Genomic DNA, 23,229 nt, shown 5'->3' with positions numbered 1-23,229 from the left:
AAAAAGATAAGGCAAAGAAATAGTGAAAAAAAAATTTACTAGACTTAAAATCAATATTTTGATCACGATATAAATTGAGCTGTGCATATTGCAGTGTGGCATCTATACTTTAAATGTGAATGGAATAGTGTCATCTACGAAGACAGCACATTGCAGGCACAATAGGATTGGAATCTTGGATGGCATTGTACTCAGGTGTCAAAGAAAACCCCTTTTTCTTTCAAAGAGCTAATGAATATTAAGGTCATGCTGTGATCATAGTTCTTGAAACAAAACCATGAAAACATTTTATTGACATAAAAGTATTGAGCAAGAACAAGATCAGCATACCTTGAAGGTGAATGTAACTCCCACACCCCCACATCACACACATAGTTTAGGCACATTTATACATTTTTTCAGAGCCATATGACAGAACCCACCGACCTCAACTTCCCCATCCATGAAAGATTTACTGCACTCGGCCATGTGTGCTTATAAACTCAAGGAAATCCTTCTACCACTACCAAAGGGCATCACAGACATCTACAGAACTTACTCTAAGTGCAATAATGCTACCAATACCAATGGGCATAACAGAGATCTACAGAACTTACTTTAAGTGCAATAATGCAAAACACACGAGTCTAACCTTACCATCCATCTCTACAAAAGATATCATAGACTAAGGCCCTACATGTTTAATGAGCTTGTCAACTGTATCTTATGGTCTGTTAAAACAACTCACAAGCACAATATGTCAGAAACCTTTCTTGAATTCTGACCAAGCAAGCAAACTAAATATTCAAAAAGCTTAAGTAGTCATCCTGCTATTTAGTACATGCTAGCACTACTGTCTGATGTACTTAAACAAGGACCACCCCATACACGGTAGCATATGGCAACTTAAACTGTCCTTCTTGTTTCGTGAGTGTGCTCACGGTTGCACTGCATCGCCTCTTCTGTCTGGACGCTTTCTCTGCCTCTCTGCTTCCTCTTCTTCTCCCTGTAGCATGAGGTGTAGCTTCTTCTTATGCCGTGAAGACGCAAAGTGCTGCCGTTGTATATTGTGGATCGCTTTCCCTGATTTGTCGGGCCGCAAAAGCTTCTTGCAGGCCCCACACCATACTTTCCAGTTGCCGTCCACGTACTGCAACTCAAGGCGCGACTCGGGATGCTGCTTTTGTACGGACTCGAAGAAGCCTATGAGCTTCTCTTGCGTCGTGCCGCCACTCTCTTTAATCCTCTTCCCCTCATGTATGTTGTTCTCTGCATCTAAACCATGCTCCTTGATCTCTTTCTGTTTGGCATAGACAGTCACGCGGTGATCCATCAAACCACGCTCATTCTCATTTTTTGTGCTAGACACCAGCTTTACTGAGAAATCTTGCTTTCCGTCTTTCATCAAATCAAGCATGGTTTTACCCTGGTTGGTGCTAGACATGGTCATAATGCATCAAATGACTGGTAGTCTTTTACGGGAAGTCTGGGTGCAACCACCAGCTTTACATCTGAACCCTTTTTGTGACTTTTATAATCCAAGCAGCCGCCATGACTGAGCTTGATCAAATTTTTTGGTTTCCCTGTCAAAATAAGCTATACTTGATACAGACATGGAATAATGTTCCATCCGCCTTCAAAATCTACTCCCCTTCTACAAGGAAATGTCAAAAAGCCTTACGATACTTCCCCAAAACAGACTGCAGCTGACTAATTATAGTGTTAAATAAAGCATTCCATGAACACAAACGAAACCTGTTGTGAATTTCGCCCTTTACTATACTGCATTCATAGTGTAACAAGTGCAATATAGGTGTCCAGGTTGGATCTTGGGCCATGGTATGATAGCCACTCGGCAAGGGCCTGCTGACAGAAAGAGTCAGCCATTTGAAAGCACAACCTTACCAAGAGGCTAAGGTCCTTACAAAGCCAACACTACAGCAGCACGAGTCCAAATGGCCAACAAACACACCCCCCCCCCCCCCCCCCCCCAAAAAAAAAAAAACAAGAAACCTTGCAGAGTGTTTGCTTACTGATATGAAAAAGTTGTGAGAATAGAACATCTCATTGTGTGCTGTGTGAAATACTCACCAGGAACTGAGCATCTGGCCTTACAACAAGTCTACTTTGCTGAAACTGCAGGCTGAGGAGAAAGGTCCTGATTTGCTGCAGTTTTGGGCTGGATATGCATGATACATGCGGACTGATTTCTGCTCTTCAAGGATGGGGTAAAGAAAAATGAAGAATGAGGGGATTGGAGGGGCGATTTATAAGATAACGCCACACCCCCCCCCCCCCCCCCAACCTGCGGTTGGCCTTCTCTCCGTCTCTCTTGCATCTCAAAGCAAACCCCATTCCAACTTCATTTCCCCAACCATTGCTGCCATCACCAACTCTCTCTCTCTCTCTCTCTCTCTCTCTCTCTCTCTCTCTCTCTCAAACCCCAGAAAAGACATTTGTGCGCTCGCAACAACAACCAGGTCAATGAGAGAGAGAGAGAGAGACAGAGAGACAGAGAGAGAGATCAATTAATGGGAAAAGAGCATGGTACTCCTTTAGGAGGCCACAGAAGCAACCAAGACCACGAAACCTCTAGCTCTTGCCAATGGGTTTGAGTCCACAAGAGTATCCATGTTACCACTCTAGGAGCCCCATGTTGCGAATGAGCTTGACGATAAGATCTTCGCCACTCGGGTGACCAAATCAAATTCAATCCAGGTCTATCCATCGCCAAGACATTGGACATCTACAATATGCTCCTGCCCACCTATGGTGGCTTGCAAGACATCCCGCATCTGTTCCAGGGCTGGATTGCCAACAAACTTGCAAACCAAGATTTGTGGGTTACCTTGAGGAGGCGACGCGCTGGAGGTCCGCATCTGAAAGTTGACAACTGATGGCGACTTCAACCAAGGAAGATGGAGCAATTGCCATGGAATCCTAAAGGGGAAAAACCAAAGGGCGCCAACCAACTGCCTCGTAAGCACGAGAGTAACGTGGAGCAACGAAGTCTGCCTGGTGAAACAGGGAAGGGGTGGCAGAAGGGCAATGAGCAAGAGGAGTCTGAAACAGGGGTGCAGGGCAGCAAACACGCAGAAGGTTGTGTGTGTGTGTGTGTGTGTATGCGTGTTGAGGGAGGGGGGGGTGGGGGGGGCCAAACATAATAGAAGAGGCGGGACGGATTGGAGGGGGGCGGGAGGAACCAGCATAACATAAGAGGTTTTGTGTGGGGGGGAGGGAGGGACCAGCATAACAGAAGAGGCCGGACGGATGGGAAGAAGGGTTACAAGCAGGACAAGGATAGGAGTAGGAAAGGCCGGTAGGGGAGGCGGCATGCAGCACAGAGCGACAAAAAAGGTGAGGCTGTAAATCTGATTTCCAGCCTTGAGAACCCTAAAACAGCTTGCTTTTAGCTTTTCCTTGCATAAAAGTTTGTCAAAACTCCATGTACCGCTCCAAAATGTCCAGGACCAGCCCTAGAGGAGGCAACCAACTAAGGAGAACCCTTAGAAGTAGTCAACCAGCCTCCTTGCCAGCACCAAGCTCTTTTTATGATCATATTAACCCTCAAACCACCTTTTTGTATTAAACTCGTCCCTTTTGTATTAAACTCGTCCTACTTTTGATGTTGCTTTCCTTGTTTTAAGACAAATAAAAATTGTAATAATCTACTTTTCTTCCAATAGGCACGCCTATCAAAAAGGGTATTCACATGAATAATACTTGACCCCAGTCCAAAAGCACTTTAATGACTTTGCCCGGCCACTTTACAATAGATATGGGCGCCTGTACATACAATTTTTTGTAGCCTCCCGAGTCCCATTACCAAAGCGTGTCCAAAAGTCCATTAAATCTGCTAAATATTGATAAAGGCCAGTAAATCCGGTAAATTCCAAAAATGGTGTGAAACCATTGAATTTTGCTCCTACAAGAGGGGCAACCATAAAATCTCGCACAAATTCGATGCCCTAAATAACTAGTTTAGCACCTTGAGCTTCAAACTTGATGCTCGTCGTCATGCTTATGCTAAATCCCTCTACCTTCTTCTCTACTGAAGTCAACAAGAACCGCGCTCGCCGAGCAGCCTTTTCCATGACCACATCCTCTGTGTTGCTGCTGTCAAACAAGGTGACTCTCTAGCCATACTAACACAATTAAAGCCATTATTTGTAATAACCTGCACTATGTTCTCTAGGCCTATCTCCATCATAGCCTCGTGCAAGTGTCTCCAAATGAACTCCCCTGTCACCATTGTACTTGGCAAAGAGGCATCAATAGCCTTTAAGAACATAGTGCCCTTGCCGGAGGACACCAAAATGTTATAGACACTTCTTTTACGTACATCTGACCATCCATCATATAGAAGTGTGCACCCATATTTCTCCCATGTAGCTCTAAGTGGTTGTATGTCCTCCTCTACATGCATACGCTCTCTCCTAAGCTCACGGGTGCGTAAGGCCTCGTATAAAGATCCCTCCCACTCATAGCCGATGGGGCTCACTACCCTCATGCAACTTTTCCAGTGCTTTGTCTTCAATATGTGGAAGGATAATGCACATTGAATGAACAATTTGGTTATCTCTCTCGTAGCCGCTACCACAGCTTGCTTTTGGATGTCTGCTTTCACACTCCCCCTCTTCAATGCATTCACAATGGGCAACTTAGGTGGCTGTGACGGTGCGCCACTAACAGGCATTTGCATGTGCACCGAACTTGAAGCCACAACTTGCCTAGCTTGACCTGATCCTTCACTTTCCTCTTCCTGATCCTTTTCCCTTTTGGTCACACCTTGACCACTACCTAAAAAATCCTTCTCAACTCCCTCATCTTAAGACTTTGCACCATCTATGCTCACACCTGATTCGCCACATCTTTGGGCACTCTAGGGCATATATAACAATGCCCTTCCCCTTAAACCCGGCCAAGTGGGCTTTGATACGAGTAGCCTTCCCTATGTAAATGTCACCGCCATAATTGCATCTCCACCTGCCTTGGCCACTCGTTGTAATTGGTTAGCTCCTCTACATGTGCATTCACTGGATCCGGAGTTCAGCCCATTTCAAGAATTAGGAGCAAATGGGGCAGAGGCAGGAGCAGCAGAGGGGACAAAGGCAGGAGCAGTAAAGGGGACAAAAGGCGGGAGCAGATGGCAGAGGCGAGAGCAGATGGTGGGGGGGCAGACGAGCAGAAGGGGCAGGTGAGCAGAAGGGGCAAACGCGGGAGCAGAAGGGGGCAAAGGTGGAAGTAAAGGGTGCACCGTGCAGGGCAAAGACCGGGGCAGATACGGGGGCAGAGAAGAAGGTGGGAGAAAAAGGAGCAAGCGGGAGCACATGCAAGCCCTGGGGGCAAATAAGGCGGTGGCAGCAGCACAGTTCAAAGCGTGGAAGGCAGCGGCAGCAAGTTCAAAGACAGTATGAAGGAAAACGCGAGGGGTTTGTTATTTAAGAAAAAACTACCAAAAAACGCATTCCAAGTGTGTTCACACACATCACTGCCTATATATATATGGCAACAAATCCCCCCTGGGAGTGATGGTATGAACGAGAGCTGGCACTCATGTATAGGGGAGTGCCATGCTCGAAGTAGATCAGTCCACAAAGGGGAGCAAGCCCAAAGCTTTGCGGAAAGCTTCGAACTTCTCATGAGGAAGCGCCTTTGTGAAAAGATTGGCGAGGTTGTCCTGTGTTGGCATAGAGGCCAAGCTGATCTCTCCTGCTGAGAGTCTCTCCCTGACATAGTGATAATGCACCTCAATGTGCTTTGTGCGAGCATGAAAAATTGGGTTTCTCGCAACTGCCAATGCACTCTGACTGTCAGTGAAGATAGAGGTGGCAGACTCCTGTCCAACACCCAAGTCAGTCACACCATAAGCCGTCTGAGCCACACACACTCAACCGTAGCTGTGAAATCAAACGGGTTGAAGACAATCATAGTTGTTTCTCGTACGCGTACGAACAGGTTCGTACGGTACGGTACGAGTGGTACGATATCGTACGGTATTTTTAGGGATTTTTTGTCCCCAAAAAACCATTTTTCCTTGAAATTTTTTTTTCCAAATGCTTAAAAAAAATATAGAAACCTTGCTTTACGAAGATCCCAAATGCTCGCAATACTTCGCAACTTTTGTGTCCACTCAGTATTCCATATGGGGTTGTTGAGAGACCTAAAAAATCTGGCGAGGTAGACTGGTAGTGTACACTTGATTAGTAGGATGAGAGAATCTTGCTACATCACTTGGGGATCCCTGGTATAGGTAGGCTAGACAATTAGATTCTCAAGTTATGTACGAGGGAGAAGATTTGGACATGGAAATTTTGATCTAGAGAGGAGTCCCTAACATTATCACCCTAGATGCACTCCTCGTATTTGTGCAAGAACGGTCCCTTAGTCATAAACGCTACACTGGGAGACCTTTGGTATTGCATTACCCATCCAGGTTCTTTTTTGGAGACAATCGGGAGATCCAACCAGGAGAGACACATATCCATGTTCTGGTTCCTCAAGCACTGTAGACTCCTCCCCTCCCAACCTTCCCTCACATTCAAGCTTGAAGCTCCATAGGTTGTAAGTGTAAAAAATAAAAACCGTATTTTATCGTACGGTATCCGAAAATTTCATATCGTACCCAAAATTCCCGTCCGGTATCGTATCGTACGGTATCGTATTTTCGTACCGTGACAACCATGAAGACAATTGTGAAGCCACTTCAAAGAGCCTTACGCACACCCACATCTGCTGAGAGAGATGCAATACTGAAGGTTGAATGCGTGCACAAGAGTGCTTAGCTGAGATAGATGTATGCACAAGACCAAGGCCTTAAGCACACATGCTTCTAAATATATGGCTACTGAATTCTATGAAGAATGAGATGATTTGGGATGGAGGGGATGCTTATATATGCCTCTTTGCTGCCATTTGGTCAGATGGACAACTGCCTACCAGTAAATATATGCTCACGATTGCTGATAATTAGCATTAAATGCTCTCATCACTTTGCACGTGTGCTGTCCTGGTTGTCGTGCATGCTGGCTTACTGTACCAGATGCTGCTGACTGGTTGTCTGAGCCCTTGTAGGGCTTCTGACTGAGTGTAAGACACCTTATATGTCCCTATTTGGTGTGGCCCATGGCGGCCCACAAGCAAGGCTCATAGGCTGGCCTAGAGCCTTTGATCCCTTCGCTAAACAACTCATAAATGCTTCTATATGCATGCTATGCTAGGCGGACCTATATGCACTGAGTGATCTTCAAGTGGGTTAGGTGACTGACACCTAAGGCTTGGAAGAACCTATGTAGCTCATGCCTGACATGTCCTTGGACTAGGGCTCACAATGGGGTCACGGCGTGCGACAAATATTCCTAAAAAGGTATGAATTCTTTACAAGTATGGCACTAATGATGAGCCACTATGTCACTGCACCTCAATGCATGGATGCATGTGACGGGGAGACACAAGCTTTAGAGAACATCAAGGTAGACTTTGCTGATGTTTTTCGAGCTGAGTTAACCTCATGGTCATTCGCCCATCGGTCGGTTGATCATAAGATTGATCTAGTTCCAGGATCTCAGCTTGTGAGCATAGCGCCTTACAGGATGAGACAGCTAGAAGAGGATGAGATTGCTCTATAGTTGTCTGAATATCTCAAAATGGGGAAAATTCGCAAGAGTGAATCTCCTTGGGGGGCATCGGTACTTCTGAAGCACAAGGAGGACAAAAGTTGGAGAATGTGGGTCAACTATAAAAAGTTGAATAAGGTTATATCCCCTTCCTAGAGTGCATGATTTGATTGATAGGCTGTAGGAAGCTACCTATTTACGAGGATTGACCTTCGTATTGGTTATCAAATCATTGAAAGGACACAAGTGAAGGGTCACACCCTGTCACATGGGTCATCACCAAAGGACACATCTCTTCAAAAGGGACACATCTATTGATCAAACAACACATCTCTACGTCCAAAAGACATAACTATTCATTCAAGAGTCACACCCTTTCGTTAGGGATTTGCCTTTTCATCTGTACCTATTCAAGCCCTATTTAACAAGGCCTTGTGTCTCAATGCAACAACACAATTTTTTACTCTTTGCCTCGTATTTACTCAAGTATTTAAATGTCCACTTAGGAGAGCCTGCGAGATCTGGGACTATGCCCCAGAACAGATGGTATGATGACGAGTGCAGAGCCCTATACTCACGGCTCCACATACACAGAGCCTTGGGAGCCATCACAGAGTAGGAGTCGAGGAGAGAGATGAGGAGACTTACTCGCCGCAAAAGGCGGGCCTTCGCGCAGAGATACAGGAGCTAGAGATCTTCCATTTCTTCATGAGTAGAGATAGCCCTATCTCATGGCGGCACTTCAGAGAGCCCCGGACACCGACACCCATTGCAGACCCACAGACATGGCACACATATGCAAAGGGCCTATACCACGCCCCACAGCAGCCACCTATACCTCAGCCACAGGAGCCTCGACCTACCACAGCTAGCTTCTTTACCCACTCGATGGTAAAGGAAGCTATCCGCCGCCTACAGCATGGACGGGCCGCCGACCATATGGGCCTACAGGGTGAGCATCTCATATATGCAGTAGATTCTTTGGCTCCTTTTCTTGCACACCTGTTTAACAGGGCACTAGCAGAGGGTTTGCCTGCGGAGTGGACGATGCATACCATTGTGCCGATCCACAAAACAGGTGATATGATCAATCCGAGCAACTACAGGACGGTTATGCTTGGCCACGTGTTGGCCAAACTCTATGGTGCAATGTTGGAGCAAGAGCTTAGCTTATATGCTGAGCGAGCAAGTTTACGCTCATCAGGGCAGGCAGGTGTCATGGCCCAGTGAAAATGGAACAGTACAAGTGTGGGCATGGTGGTTGCAACACATGGGGGGTGCCCGGACAGAGTTTAAGATGTGTGGACATCCCTAGGGGTGAAGGGGGGAACTAGAAACATTAAACTTTAATGTTTATTAAAGTTTGCCCCTAGGCCTTAGTGGCCCTAGGAACTTATTAAAGTTTGGGGCCCTAGGGATTAATTTTGGGGAGGAGCCACTTTTGGAGTAGTGCTTCTCTCTCCTCCCTCTCTCTCTAGCTTTTTGGGAAGGGAATCGTGGAGTTTCTCAAGCGCATGTACACAAAACGTGGAGAGGTGGAAGAGCAAGTCGACTGCAGATTTGGAGGGCTGTTGCTGTTTTTCTGAGTGTAAATCAGCCGTACAGCACTGTACGGCCAGATTGTGCAAGTACACTCTCTCTCTCTCTCTTTGGTACAAGCTGTGAGACTTCTTCACTGCTGGACTGGCTGTGCACAGGCCCTACACAGGCTGTACAGTCAGATTTTCAGCAAGTACAGTACTGTACGGCTGCCGTACAGTGTACGGGCAGCCAGGTACAGCAAGTACAGTTGCTGCAGGGGTGCAGACAGGTGCTGGACAGGACTGGTTACTCAGATTCAGGCGACCAGAATCAGGACAGCAGACTGTTTGTGCAAGTACAACTCCTGGCACGTATCCCGAGGTGGTACAGACGGGTACAGTGCTGATTTTCAGATCTGTATTTTCAAGGACAGCCTAAGAGTGAACATCAGGAGGAGGATACAGGCAAGTACAAGCACATGTGTGAAGCAGGGTTGTGGATACAAGTGCCTGCAAGTACAAATTGGTGCTGTTGCTTCCTCCAGTGCTGTTTCACGAGCTGAACTTGGTAAGCCTTGTTTCTGTTCATCTATCTCTCTTTCTACTGCTTGATGTCTGTTGCAGATATGAGTTATCTGGCCCCTTGTGAGAGGAGGGGTATGGCAGATTGACAAGGGTTGAGACAGAGTTTGGATAGCACATGTATGTTTGAGCTGAGAAGATGTATCATGCACTTGAGTTATGCCAGATGTATGCCCATGGCTGGCCTACTTAGTGATCTTGGCTGATCAGAGGGAGGCACAGTGTGTTATTTGGAGACACAGATCTGTGTGCATAGATCCTCTGTGCTAAGAAGGATTTGTGGGCCGTCAGATTGGATATACAGGTGTAAACTCTTGGCTGATCTTTGTGTTGTACTCAGCCATTCATTTTATTATAATTGAATAAAGAAATACCGCAAGGGGCGCCAAGCTTTGGGGCCAACAGGTGTCGCTGTGTTTTCAGATTTGGGCACTCTAGCTCCAATCTGCTTTGTTTCACATCTAGACTACAAGTGGACGGGTGACTGCTAGTCTACCGCACTCTGGTTTTCTATCAGAGGCCGGTTTCAAGGTTCCGTCCCCGGGACCAATCATCAACTTTCTGAAGGGGGTGAGCTCGTGGTTGCTTTGAAGAAAGCCATCGCTGAAAATTCAGCAAACATGTCTGATACAGAGGAAGAGTACTTCTATCATGAAGAAGAAGAGCAAGAGACTTCTCCTGAAAGAGATGTATCTGAGGATATTTTTGCAGGAGAACAGGCTGCAGATGTTGAGCCTTATGAGGATGTAACACAACCAGAAGATGTACATGGTAAAGAGGATGATGATGCTCGGTTCAAAGATCGCTTGGCTAGTGTTATGGATACTTTTATGCAGCTCACACAGAGCGAGAGATTTGCTGAATTTTTGAGATCTCGCACAGAGCCCCACACAGAGCCCCAGAAAAAGAAGAAGAAGGTTCGTTCGAAGAATCTTCCATAGGGTCTTAGTGGTGCCATCCCACAGGAACCATCTTTTGGCCAGTTTCCGAATATGCAGCATGCTTATGGAGCAAACTCTCAGAGTTCCTTCTATGGACAGCCACCTATTCCTCAGCAGAATATGCATCCAGGTTATTTTGGTGGTGGCTCGGTGTTCCAATCCATGACTGGGGGTTATCCTCAGGGAGGCATGGGTATGTATGGGCCTTTTGGAGCCAATTTTCAGCCTGGCATGCAAGGGAATATGTATGGTGGTATGCAGTCCGGTATGGCTGGAAATATGTTTGCAGGCATGCAACCTGGGATGCAAGGCAATATGTTTGGTGGCATGCAGCCAGGTATGCATAATGGAATGTATGGAAACATGGCTGGAATGTATGGTATGCCTGGTGTGGGAATGGGAAATGTTGACCAAATGATGGGTATGAATGTTGGGGGCAGCAATCCTGTGAAGCCACTTCCATATGATAATCTAACGCCTATGGGAAAGGCGAAGGATTACAAGGAAGGGGGAGCTGCAGTGAAGTTTGACACTTTCAGTGGGGCCAAGGATAAATTGAAGGCACTTACCTTTTTACAGCAGTTTGATGCTGCTTTTTCTGGTGGGAATTACACAGAGTCCTCTAAGGTGAGGAAAGCTGCCACTTTTCTCAAGGGCAATGCTTCGCAGTGGTGGTCTACTCTTCTTTTGCAGGGCATAGCACCCACCACATGGGTCCAATTCAAACAGGTTTTCTCTTCCGTATGGCTCACATCTACATTTGAGGTGGATGTTATGACCGCATGGCATAAGCTGGATGCTTCAAAGTGTGATAGTTTGGAGGATTATAACAAGAAGTTTTGGGAAGCTTTACTCCCAGTGACTTCTTATCGTGCCGTGCCATTGTCTGAGCAGGTAGAGAAGTATTGTTGTGGGCTGCCCAAGGAGGTACGAGATTATTGTATAAAGACAAGAGTAACGAACATGTCACAGATGATTGAAAATGCTATGACAGCTAATGCGTTACTCACAGGTGGTTCATCTGGGTTTAAAGGCAGTAAGAAATTAGGCAAGAAAGCTGAAAAATTTGGGCATGCTTCTCGTGATACTAAAGGGTCTTCAGAGACAAAGTATAAGAGGTTGCCAATGCCCAAAAGGACTTCTGAGGAAAGACAAGCTTTGAGAGATGCTCAAAAGTGTTTTTACTGTACTGAAGAGGGGCATATGTCATTCAATTGTCCCAAAAGAACGTCCAAAAAGGATCCTGACAATAAAGGAGAGCCCAAGCCAAAGAAACCAAAGCCTTCTGCAGGCTTAGTTCCTGATCTTGTGGGGGAGCAGCTAGGTGGTGAAGCTACAGAGTTGTGCAGGGCATGGGGCAAAGTGAGAGATCAGAATGCTTTGATCTTCTTTGACACAGGTGCTAGAGCCAACTTCATTTCACCAGATTTGGCTGGCCGATTGGGGATTCGCGCAGAGGAGATGGGGCCGTTACATGAGGCTAATATGGCTTGTCCAGGGTATGCAGAACCCGTTACTCCTATCATTGGGAAGCTTCGGCTTCATTTGCAGGATTATGTGGACAGCGAGGAGTTCTTCATCATGCCTTTGGATGGCTGTGATGTTTTGTTGGGGATGCCATAGTGCCACAGGGTACATGCGGTGGTGGATACTTACAATAGGACAATTACTCTAACTCATAGAGGGAAAGAGCATGTATTGGATGTAAAACTCAAAGGGGAATCTGTTCCTATTGTATCCGCTTCGGCGATTTCATCAGTAATGAAAAAGCATCTTTCCGCGTACTTGATTTATGTAAAGGATGCACAGGATGATGAGTCTAAGTCTAATTTGTCTATGTTAGATAAGGACAGGACTGATTTCTTAAGTGGGTTTCAAGACTGTTTTTCCGAGTCATTGCCAAGAGAACTTCCTCCTGAGAGGCCAGAAGATCATGCTATAGATCTGATTCCTGGTAGTACTCCACCGAATAGACCGCCGTACCGTGTTAGTGCAGCCCAACAGGAAGAGATTATGAGTCAGGTGCAGGAGCTTCTAAATAAGGGGTTGATTCAGCCTAGCTCATCACCCTTTTGCTCACCTGTGCTCTTAGTGCAGAAGAAGGATGGTTCTTGGCGCATGTGTATTGATTACAGGGCGCTGAACAAGAATACCATCAAGAATCGATTCCCCATACCGAGGATCGATGACATCTTGGATCGCTTACAGGGCTCCACAGTTTTTAGTCGTATTGACTTGAAAAGCGGGTATCATCAGATACGCATTAGACCCGAGGATCTGCATAAGACAGCATTCCGAACCACATTTGGGTTGTATGAGTTCTTGGTTATGCCCTTTGGCTTGACAAATGCGCCTGCCACATTTAACAGAATGATGGACAGGATTTTCAGGCCTCATAGAGAGTTTGTGGGCACATTCTTTGATGATAGTAGGCTCTGAAAACTCAGTAAGGATGGAGGGGTCATGTCATCAAAATTAAGGTGGAAGCAATACTTAATTGGCCAGCTTTGAGGACCGTGCATGATGCACGCAGTTTTCTAGGATTGTGTTCCTACTACAGGCGTTACATACGGCACTTTGCTGAAATTGCTTCGCCTCTTCATGCTTTGACGAAGAAAGCAACTCCGTTTAGATGGGCTGATCGGGAAATTACAGCATTCAAAAAGCTTACTTCGGACCCAGTATTGGTGTTACCGCACCTCCGAAAGGCTTTTGTTGTCCAGTGTGATGCATGTGGAAGTAGCATTGGTGCAGTTCTCATGCAAGAGGGACATGTCATAGCCTATGAGAGCAGAGTTTTGCAAGATGCTGAGAAGCATTTACAGGTGTATGAGAAAGAGATGTTGGCTGTAATTCACGCTCTTTCTACTTGGAAACACTACTTGCTTGGGGCTGATTTCACTGTGCAGACAGATCATCAGACCTTGCGATATTTCCTCACGCAGACTAAGCTTTCAGAGAAGCATATGCGTTGGGCAAACTTTTTGTCAATGTTTCACTTCCAGATTGTGCATGTGGAAGGCAAAAAGAATGTAGTGGCAGATGCTTTGTCATGCAAGCCACAGGTCTCTGCAGTTTCACTTGCTTATCATCATGAGCTTGATGAAATGAAAGAGCAGTATGCCCATGATGAGGATTTTGAAAGGTTGTATGATCAGATGTCTGAGGGTCAGCGGCATGAGCATTATACTCTCAGAGATGGGTTTTTATTGATGCATGGCAGACTGTGTGTTACCAGGCCATTGCGACTCAAGGTTATGATTGAAAGTCATGCTCCACCGTATGCAGGTCATAGAGGTATTGACGCCACGGTCAAAGCAGTGGAGACTTTCTTTTATTGGCCAACCTTGAGAAAAGATGTTGATGCCTTTGTGAGGCAATGCATCGTATGTCAGAAGGTAAAGTTTGACCATCAGAAGACACCTGGGTTATTACAGCCTTTACCTATTCCGGATAGACCTTGGGAGAGCATTGCCATGGATTTTGTATTTGATCTTCCACGGACACATACGGGAAATGATGGCATGTGGACTATCATATGCAGGTTCAGTAAGCAGGCTCATTTCATTCCCGTGCGGAAGACAATTAAAGTGGATCATATGGTGAAGTTGTTCATGGCGAACATCTTCAAGTATCATGGCTTGCCTACGTCTATCATTAGTGATCGTGATCCACGGATGACGAGTTTGTTTTGGAGAGGGTTGTTTGACAACATGGGTACAACTCTCAAGTTTTCATCGTCATTTCATCCACAGACAGATGGTCAGTCAAAAGAGGCTAACTCTACAGTGTTGGATCTTCTCAAGTGTTATGTGTCAGAGCACAAGCAACAATGGGAAAAGTATCTTCCTTTGGTGGAGTTTGCATATAACAACACTGTACATAGCTCGACAGGCAAGACGCCTTTTGAGATTGTAGAAGGAGGGAAGAAAGTACCACCCATTTTGCATACAAAGGATAAGATCTTTGAGGCTGATCAGTATGTAGAGAGCTTGGATGAAGCTTATCGGAGAGTTAAGTTGGCCCTCCAGAAAACTCAGCAGAAGCAAAAGAAAGCCGCAGACCGTCACAGACGTGATTTACAGTTTGCATTGGGTGATTGGGTTCTTTTGCGCTTTGAAAAGGCTAGACTCAAGAAGATGAAGGGTAAAGAGCGCTTATTCCCTAAGTTGAGCATGCGATATTATGGGCCTTTTCAGGTTTTGGAAAAGATTGGTGAGGTAACCTATCGTTTGAAGTTACCAGATCACTGGAGGATTCACAATGCTTTTCACGTGAGTCTTCTTAGACCTTTCCGTGGGGATGTGCCTGAGGATGTATCAGATGAGGCTCAGCGGGAAGTTGAGGAACTTGATGAGGTTCTAATTCCAGAGCAGATACTGGCACATAAAGAAAGGAAGGTACGAGGTAAAGTTTCCCGTCGCTATCTTGTGAAGTTCAAGAACTATTCACCGATGGATGCGAAGTGGATGGAGGAAGGTGACTTAACAGATTCACCTCAGGTTTTGCAGCTTTATCTCGATGCCTTTGAGTTAGAGCCGACTCTTATTGTGGCTCATTCAGGTTCAGCAGAGCATGGGTTTGGAGCATTACCTGATGCTCAAGAGGGGGGTAGCACCTCCACTCCCTTGATACAGACAGGCTCAGATGACATCTAGAGGTCGCTTGGTGCAGATTTTCTCTCACCCGAAGGTACAGAGGCTGACAGTACATCTGTTTATGGGACTTCTATGATATATGTGTACTAGTCACATGGAGATTTTTGTGGATATGTATGGTTCACAGTGGTATACAACTTGGACTCTTACTATGTCATTGGTTTGCAGTGAATGTTGATACATGTGTATGGCTCAGAGAGATTGGGACGCTGATCTTGCCATATTGTATATTTCACTTTGGATATTTTGATGCATCACCAGAATGCAATCGAGGACGCTTGCCATTTTTCAAGAGGGGGGTATGTCATGGCCCTGTGAAAATGGAACAGTACAAGTGTGGGCATGGTGGTTGCAACACATGGGGGGTGCCCGGACAAAGTTTAAGATGTGTGGACATCCCTAGGTGTGAAGGGGGGAACTAGAAACATTAAACTTTAATGTTTATTAAAGTTTGCCCCTAGGCCTTAGTGGCCCTAGGAACTTATTAAAGTTTGGGGCCCTAGGGATTAATTTTGGGGAGGAGCCACTTTTGGAGTAGTGCTTCTCTCTCCTCCCTCTCTCTCTAGCTTTTTGGGAAGGGAATCGTGGAGTTTCTCAAGCGCATGTACACAAAACGTGGAGAGGTGGAAGAGCAAGTCGACTGCAGATTTGGAGGGCTGTTGCTGTTTTTCTGAGTGTAAATCAGCCGTACAGCACTGTACGGCCAGATTGTGCAAGTACACTCTCTCTCTCTCTCTTTGGTACAAGCTGTGAGACTTCTTCACTGCTGGACTGGCTGCGCACAGGCCCTACACAGGCTGTACAGTCAGATTTTCAGCAAGTACAGTACTGTACAGCTGCCGTACAGTGTACGGGCAGCCAGGTACAGCAAGTACAGTTGCTGCAGGGGTGCAGACAGGTGCTGGACAGGCCTGGTTACTCAGATTCAGGCGACCAGAATCAGGACAGCAGACTGTTTGTGCAAGTACAACTCCTGGCACGTATCCCGAGGTGGTACAGACGGGTACAGTGCTGATTTTCAGATCTGTATTTTCAAGGACAGCCTAAGAGTGAACATCAGGAGGAGGATACAGGCAAGTACAAGCACATGTGTGAAGCAGGGTTGTGGATACAAGTGCCTGCAAGTACAAATTGGTGCTGTTGCTTCCTCCAGTGCTGTTTCACGAGCTGAACTTGGTAAGCCTTGTTTCTGTTCATCTATCTCTCTTTCTACTGCTTGATGTCTGTTGCAGATATGAGTTATCTGGCCCCTTGTGAGAGGAGGGGTATGGCAGATTGACAAGGGTTGAGACAGAGTTTGGACAGCACATGTATGTTTGAGCTGAGAAGATGTATCATGCACTTGAGTTATGCCAGATGTATGCCCATGGCTGGCCTGCTTAGTGATCTTGGCTGATCAGAGGGAGGCACAGTGTGTTATTTGGAGACACAGATCTGTGTGCATAGATCCTCTGTGCTAAGAAGGATTTGTGGGCCGTCAGATTGGATATACAGGTGTAAACTCTTGGCTGATCTTTGTGTTGTACTCAGCCATTCATTTTATTATAATTGAATAAAGAAATACCGCAAGGGGCGCCAAGCTTTGGGGCCAACAGGTGTCGCTGTGTTTTCAGATTTGGGCACTCTAGCTCCAATCTGCTTTGTTTCACATCTAGACTACAAGTGGACGGGTGACTGCTAGTCTACCGCACTCTTGTTTTCTATCAGAGGCCGGTTTCAGCAGGCTTCAGGAGAGCTTTCTCTACCACTGACCATGTATTCACTTTGAGATGTATGATTGATCAGCCCAGAGTGAGGAAGAGAAAGCTCTATTGCTACTTTGTGGATTTCCGCAAGGCATTTGACACAGTACCACGAGAGAGGCTCCTTCAGCACCTACAGTCTCTTGGCATACCAGCAGATATGACATGGGGTATCTATGCATTATATGAGCAGGTCTTTGGGCGAGTCAGATGCCCAAGAGGCATGTCCGAGACTATTGCTAGCACCATTGGTGTGAAGCAAGGATGCCCACTTTCCCCCACACTATTTGGGTTATACATTGATAAGGTGGCTGACTTCATTACACGGGGAGGCGGAGATGGAGTTCATCTAGCAGGTACCTCAGTACATATTATGCTTTATGCTCATGATATTGTATTAGTGTCTGAGTCTCCAGGAGGTCTACAGCAGCATCTACATGCACTCGATGATTTCTGCACACAGAGGGGTCTTACTGTGAACCTTGGGAAAACCAAGGTTATGGTCTTTCATACATCGAGACAGGGCAGGAGTCAACTGACATTCACTCTCGCGCAGGGACGCCAGGTGGAGGTGGTGACATCATACGTGTACCTAGGGGTTACCTTCTCTGCAGCAGCCACGCGCTTCACCATGGGTTCAGCAACCAGAGCTAGATTAACACGGGGATATGCAACATTGGCTATGCTAGAGAGACAATGCCACCAGGCGCATTTTCAGGAGCCCCGGACAAAGGGGTGCCTATTTGACACATTAGTCACACCGGCACTGATGTATGGAGCAGCGATATGGGCGCCAGGCCTTGCTACCCATTGGTGGACACAGATAGAGAGACCACATGCCCTCATGATGGCACGCATGATACGCAGCAAACCGTCAGTACCTCATGACATTATCCGAGCAAAGTTTGTTGCGCCTCCTATGATGGTAGAGGCCATATTCCATACTATATGCCTGCTAGACAAATTTAGAGAGATGCCACAAGACAGATCGTCATACAGAGCTTTTGAGGCATCTAGACAGCTGGCTGAGGCAGGAGACACAGGATCATGGTATGCACAGGTCACACATTGGTTCTCACAGCATGGCCTAGACATGGATCATCTACCACCATTCCAGTATGACAGGGATGCACCACATATCCGTCTCTCTCATAGTGAGAGGAACAAAGTATTGAGACAGGACCTATGGCAGCTCTGTACACGAGAGACATGGATATCGCCTACACAGCCTCTTCCACCAAAGATGCTGTACTACAGAGATCACTTCATGAGTATCATTGATGATGGATTTATAGAGAGGCCTAGATACATCGAGGGCTTTTTACCACACGGCTCCCGAGTAGCTATTGGTCAGCTTAGAGTCTCATCACATCGATTGGAGATCGAGAATGGCAGAGCAGCACGGATCCCTCGAGAGGAGAGGGTATGCAGATTGTGTAGAGAGGAGGTGGAGAGTGAGGAGCATTATGTATGCAGATGTAGAGCATATACAGCCATCAGAGAGAGATATCCATTTTTATTCAGAGAGCCACATTCCCTATGCCAGCTCTTTGAGGCAACAGACCAACGCATACTGGAAAGATTCATTCTAGACATACAACGTCACAGAGGGACATCATTACAGGCTCAGACGACTCCAGAGGGGGGACGACAGACACAGATTACTACATTTTTTCAGAGATCCACCCCACTCCCAGCCCCTACACAGCAGGGAATTACTCTCGAGAGAGCAAAGACACTTAGAGCCCGCAAGAGACAGAGGACACTTGGCTTTCGAACAGCACGCCTCTACAAGAGAGAGATGACAGAGATCAGAGCTCAGTTTCACAAAGAGGGTGGGGAGCGACTGGCTCGCTTCAGAGCAGACCCAGGCATGTTCTTCAGGGAGCTGTGGACACCCCCTTCATTGATGTATACATTTTATACCCCTAGTATGGTACAGGATGGAGCTAGCTAGGTTGCATATCATGATTGTATACTCCATGCATATAGCTTTGCATTCTCCTAGTAATAGAGCTCCATCCCCTCCACTACTCACTGTACTTATTGCACACCCAGATTCAGCTTTTTAGTTCAGTACTTTTTCATTTTGTTGGGATGACAGAGGATACCCCACACAGGTACACTGATTTGTCTCATAGGCCGAGTTCGGTCTTTTGGAAGACGTTAATAAAATCTTTCTTTCTCTCTCTCTCTCTCTCTCTCTCACCTCTCTCTCAAGCCTCTTGAGTCTTCCAACTTCCAAGCCTCTAGGCCTCTCTCTCTCTCAGGACATTGAGGATATCCGCCATCAACCGATGAGAGACATCTTTGGATAGTGATGTATATGATGCCTACCTTTGTTGCTGGAGTTTTCCTTCCCACATGCTATCCATTAGGAGCTCCTAGTACCTTACTTTTCCTCATAGTTATTGTTTCAATTTCAGTTAGTTGTTTAGTTGTTTTAGCTTTTCTTACACAGACATTGTATCAGATCCACCAATTGTTGTAACCTTTTTGGTCTCATAGGTCATTTTGGCCTTTTGAGAACGTTAATATATCATTTCATTTCTCTCTCTCTCTCTCTCTCTCTCTCTCTCTCTCATAGCTCAAGGCTCAAGAGTCGAGTCATCTTCAACCATGGCATCCTCCTCACGTGCTAGGGCTTCCCTTAGAAGGACAACGGGATGGACATGGTGGGAGGAGGTTAACTACATTCTACACCCCATCCGCTCATGGAGGTGGTTCTCGGCCATGGACATGCAAGCTTTGCCCATACCGGCGAACGGGTGGCGCCGACAAAGTGCAAGCCCACCTCTTGCATGAGAGTGGGCATGAGGTGAGGTTTTGCACGAATGTCACGCCCGAGAAGAGACGGGAACTTCTTGACAACTTAGCGTCTACGAGGTGGTCAAAGCGGCAAGAAGGACACCACGAGTGGTCGTGGATCCCACGACGATAGGGAGAGGAACTCAAGCCTCTACAATGGAGTCATGTGGTGTATCGGGATCATGCACGCCATCACCTTCACCATCGAGTCGGAATGTTACTCCATCCACGACGCCGACACCCTCCATCTCCACGACCTCTCAACCATTACGTGGCCCACGGCGACAATCTACACTTGGGGAGAATTGGAACCCCAAGTTGAAGGAGGAGGTTTATATGGCGGTGGCCCGCTTCTTCTTCCACGACCACATTGCCTTTCAAGCGGCTAGGTAAGTGCAATCGATCATTGCCAATTCATCATTCATGTTTTCATCATCCTAGTCCCCTTCTCATTAGTAAATTACTTTCTTGAATAGGTCGGAATACTTCAAGGGGAGTATGGCTCAACCTATACAACCCCCTCATCCGAGAGCTTGCGCACTACATTGCTCGAGAAGGAGAAGCGCATTGTAGAGCAAGCGGCCGACAACGCAAAGCGGCAATGGGAGAGGAACGGAGTCTCCCTCATTGTGGATGGATGGAGTGACACCCGCAAGAGGAGTATTCACGGCATGGTTGCATATTCCCACGGAGAGATGTACTTCATCTCATCTTATGATGCATCCGGCACCGAGAAGAGCGCGGATGTGCTTGCGGCGGAGTGGGCTACCACCATGGAGATCGTTGGCCCCGAGCATGTAGTGGGCTTTGTTACGGATGGGGAGCCTTCCAATAGGGCGACAGGAACTATTCTCCAAGGTATGTATGGACATGTCATGGTGTCCTTTTGTATGGCTCATTGCCTAAACAACCTCCTCAAGGACATCGCGGCATTGCCATGGATCAGCCCGCTAATTGAGGAGGCTAACACCATGGTCTCCTTTGTCCTCAACCACCAAAGACTTCGGCATGAGTTCAACAAGAGGTCCTCTCTCTCTCTCCTCAAATATTCCGACACACGGTTTGCCTACAACTTTCTCATGTTGGGCTGGTTGAAGGATTGTAGCGGTACTTTGAGGGGGCTTTTCCTTAGCGACGAGTTTGTCGTCATGCAAGAGTCCCGTACAAACACTGGCCAAGAGTGTAGGTTACGGGCAGATGACGCCTCTTGGTGGGAGCATGTGAAGACCACGGATGCTATGGTGAGGCCCATAGTCCACCTATTGAGGATTGTAGACGCTATGCAACCATGCATAGGCAAGGTCTACGAGGCCATGGCCCGCATGATAGAGAAGTTGAAAGACTTCGTGCCTGACGAAGATAGATACGAGGAGATCCATGCTTGTGTCTAGGAAGGTGGAATTCCTACCACTCTCCATTGCATGCAACAGCTTATGTGGTGGACCCAAAATTCCAAGGCAACAAGCAGGTGAGCGACCGGGAGGTGAGCGCTAGATGGAGGATCATCTTGGATCATCTTGTGCCTGATGCATCGGTTAGGCGCAAGATCAAGGACCAGCTTTCCATGTACAGGTCATTTCATGGCTCCTATGGATGTCATGATGCACAGGTTGACCGCTCCAAAGTTGGTGCTGCTCTATGGTGGGAGGACTTTGGTTCGGACAGACCGGAGCTACAGCAGCTTGCCATCCGCATACTTAGCCAGTGTAATATGCAACGGAAGTCTTCGTATTGGAGGATCCTGTCACACAAATGCTCACACCGTCTTCTGTATCCTGAGCTTCGTGAGTTTAGCAATCCACTTTAATACTTCAAACTTTAGAGAGATATGAGAGAGAGAGAGAGAGATGAGAATTGTACACCATATGGGGTCCCGAATTACCCACTGAAGGGCCCCATCTATTTTCTGACTGATACTTTTACTCCTCTGGAGAAAGATAACCTCCAATAATGCCTGCTTTAGCCTTTTCATTGGGGTTTTCTTAGGCTTAGATTCTTTGTCTTTCTTACCCCCTGAACTGGAGCTATTGCTGTCGTCTTTCTTAGCATCTTTAGAAGATGCGTTACCTTTCCCTGGCTGAGCAGTGGATTACTGTTGCCGGGGTTTGGTACTGGACAAAGATGACTGCTTGGACTTACCGCCGTTCATCTTCATCTCTTCATTCTGAGCGAGAGTCAAAGCCCGGTCATATGTACTGGGTTCAAAGTTACGAACAGTGAACCGAATGTTAGGATCCAATCCACGAATGAATTGCTCCATCTTGGCCTATGCAGATAACCCTAATTGCTGTGCTAAAGTGATAACCTTGCTAGGAACCGAAGCACTGGGGATCCGTTCTCTCTGAGTCCATAGAACTCATCTGCCAGACCGGTCATGTACTAGGGCGGGAGGAATCTGGTCTTCAGGTCATGGACAAAGGTATCCCAGCTGATAGCTGTGACACCTGTGGTCTGGTCTGTATAGAGATTAGACAAATGCTGCCACCAAGTGACTGCCTCGCCAATGAGATGGGGAGCCGCTACGTGGACTCTATCCTGAGGATCTGCGATCCTAGCTAATGGAAAATGAGCAGTAAATTGATGAATAAACTGATTTACAGCTAAATGATCACACTTACCATCATACTTACTGAAATTAGGTTGACTTCGAATGACGGTAGTTGATGCTGCGGACTGCTGGCTGGTGGCACCTGAGATTGGGGATGCTGAAGAGAGATGCTGGTATCTAAGATGAATGGCCTCCTTTTCCCTTTGGTGCTCGAGTAACATACGTTCTCGATCGAGCTCTCGTTGGTGCTACCGAGCTGCAAGTTCAGCCTAACGCCGGTCTTCGTCGATCTTGCATTGGGCTTCCTTATAGTCCCGTCTTTTTGCTTTTTCTTGTTGCTTTCTAGCTTCTGCTTCTGCTTTTTCTTCTCCCCTTTGGGCCTCGTCCTCTCTCCTTTGTTGTTCCATTTGAAAGAAGAGGCGGGTGTTGCTGGAGGCGAAGGAGGACGTGATGGTGCCGCCTCCAAGAGTTGGAGACGCTCCATGAGCAGCTGGTTCTGAGCTCTAAGAAGAGCTATGGTGTCTGCGGTAAACGGAAGAGCAAGGTCTCCTTGGGGGAGACGTCTTCCAACTGATGAGTACTCTTCTCTATAGACATGACGCTGAAGTCGGTGGTTGTGCTGGAACGCAATCTGACCATCCAAGGATGCTCTCACGCTAGGATACGGTGTGTGTGTGTGTGTGTGTGTACAAGCTAAATCTGATACCAATGTAATATGCAGTGGAAGTCTTCGTATTGGAGGATCCTGTCACACAAATGCTCACACCGTCATCTATATCCTGAGTTTCGTGAGTTTAGCAATCCACTTTAATACTTCAAACTTTAGAGAGATATG

The 23,229-nt window shown here is 46.7% G+C and overlaps 1 protein-coding gene across 2 annotated transcripts in view; it reads right to left on the bottom strand.

Moving 5' to 3' along the window:
* Positions 1-623: 623 nt before the first annotated feature.
* The window catches only part of LOC147630538 (uncharacterized), an 85,438-nt gene continuing 62,832 nt past the window's right edge, over positions 624-23,229 (bottom strand). For both annotated transcript variants that reach the window (XM_086810434.1, XM_086810435.1), the window contains exon 2: positions 624-1,562. In XM_086810434.1, coding sequence (XP_086666560.1) covers positions 917-1,429 — 513 coding nt within the window. In that variant the 5' untranslated portion in view covers positions 1,430-1,562 and the 3' untranslated portion in view covers positions 624-916. The remainder of the gene's footprint in view (positions 1,563-23,229) is intronic.

Source organism: Cibotium barometz, chromosome 16 (assembly GCF_041138505.1).
Source record: "Cibotium barometz isolate CiBa-2024 chromosome 16, ASM4113850v1, whole genome shotgun sequence".
In the NCBI taxonomy this organism is placed as follows: Eukaryota; Viridiplantae; Streptophyta; class Polypodiopsida; order Cyatheales; family Cibotiaceae; genus Cibotium; species Cibotium barometz.
This window is presented reverse-complemented; position numbering and strand designations above follow the sequence as displayed.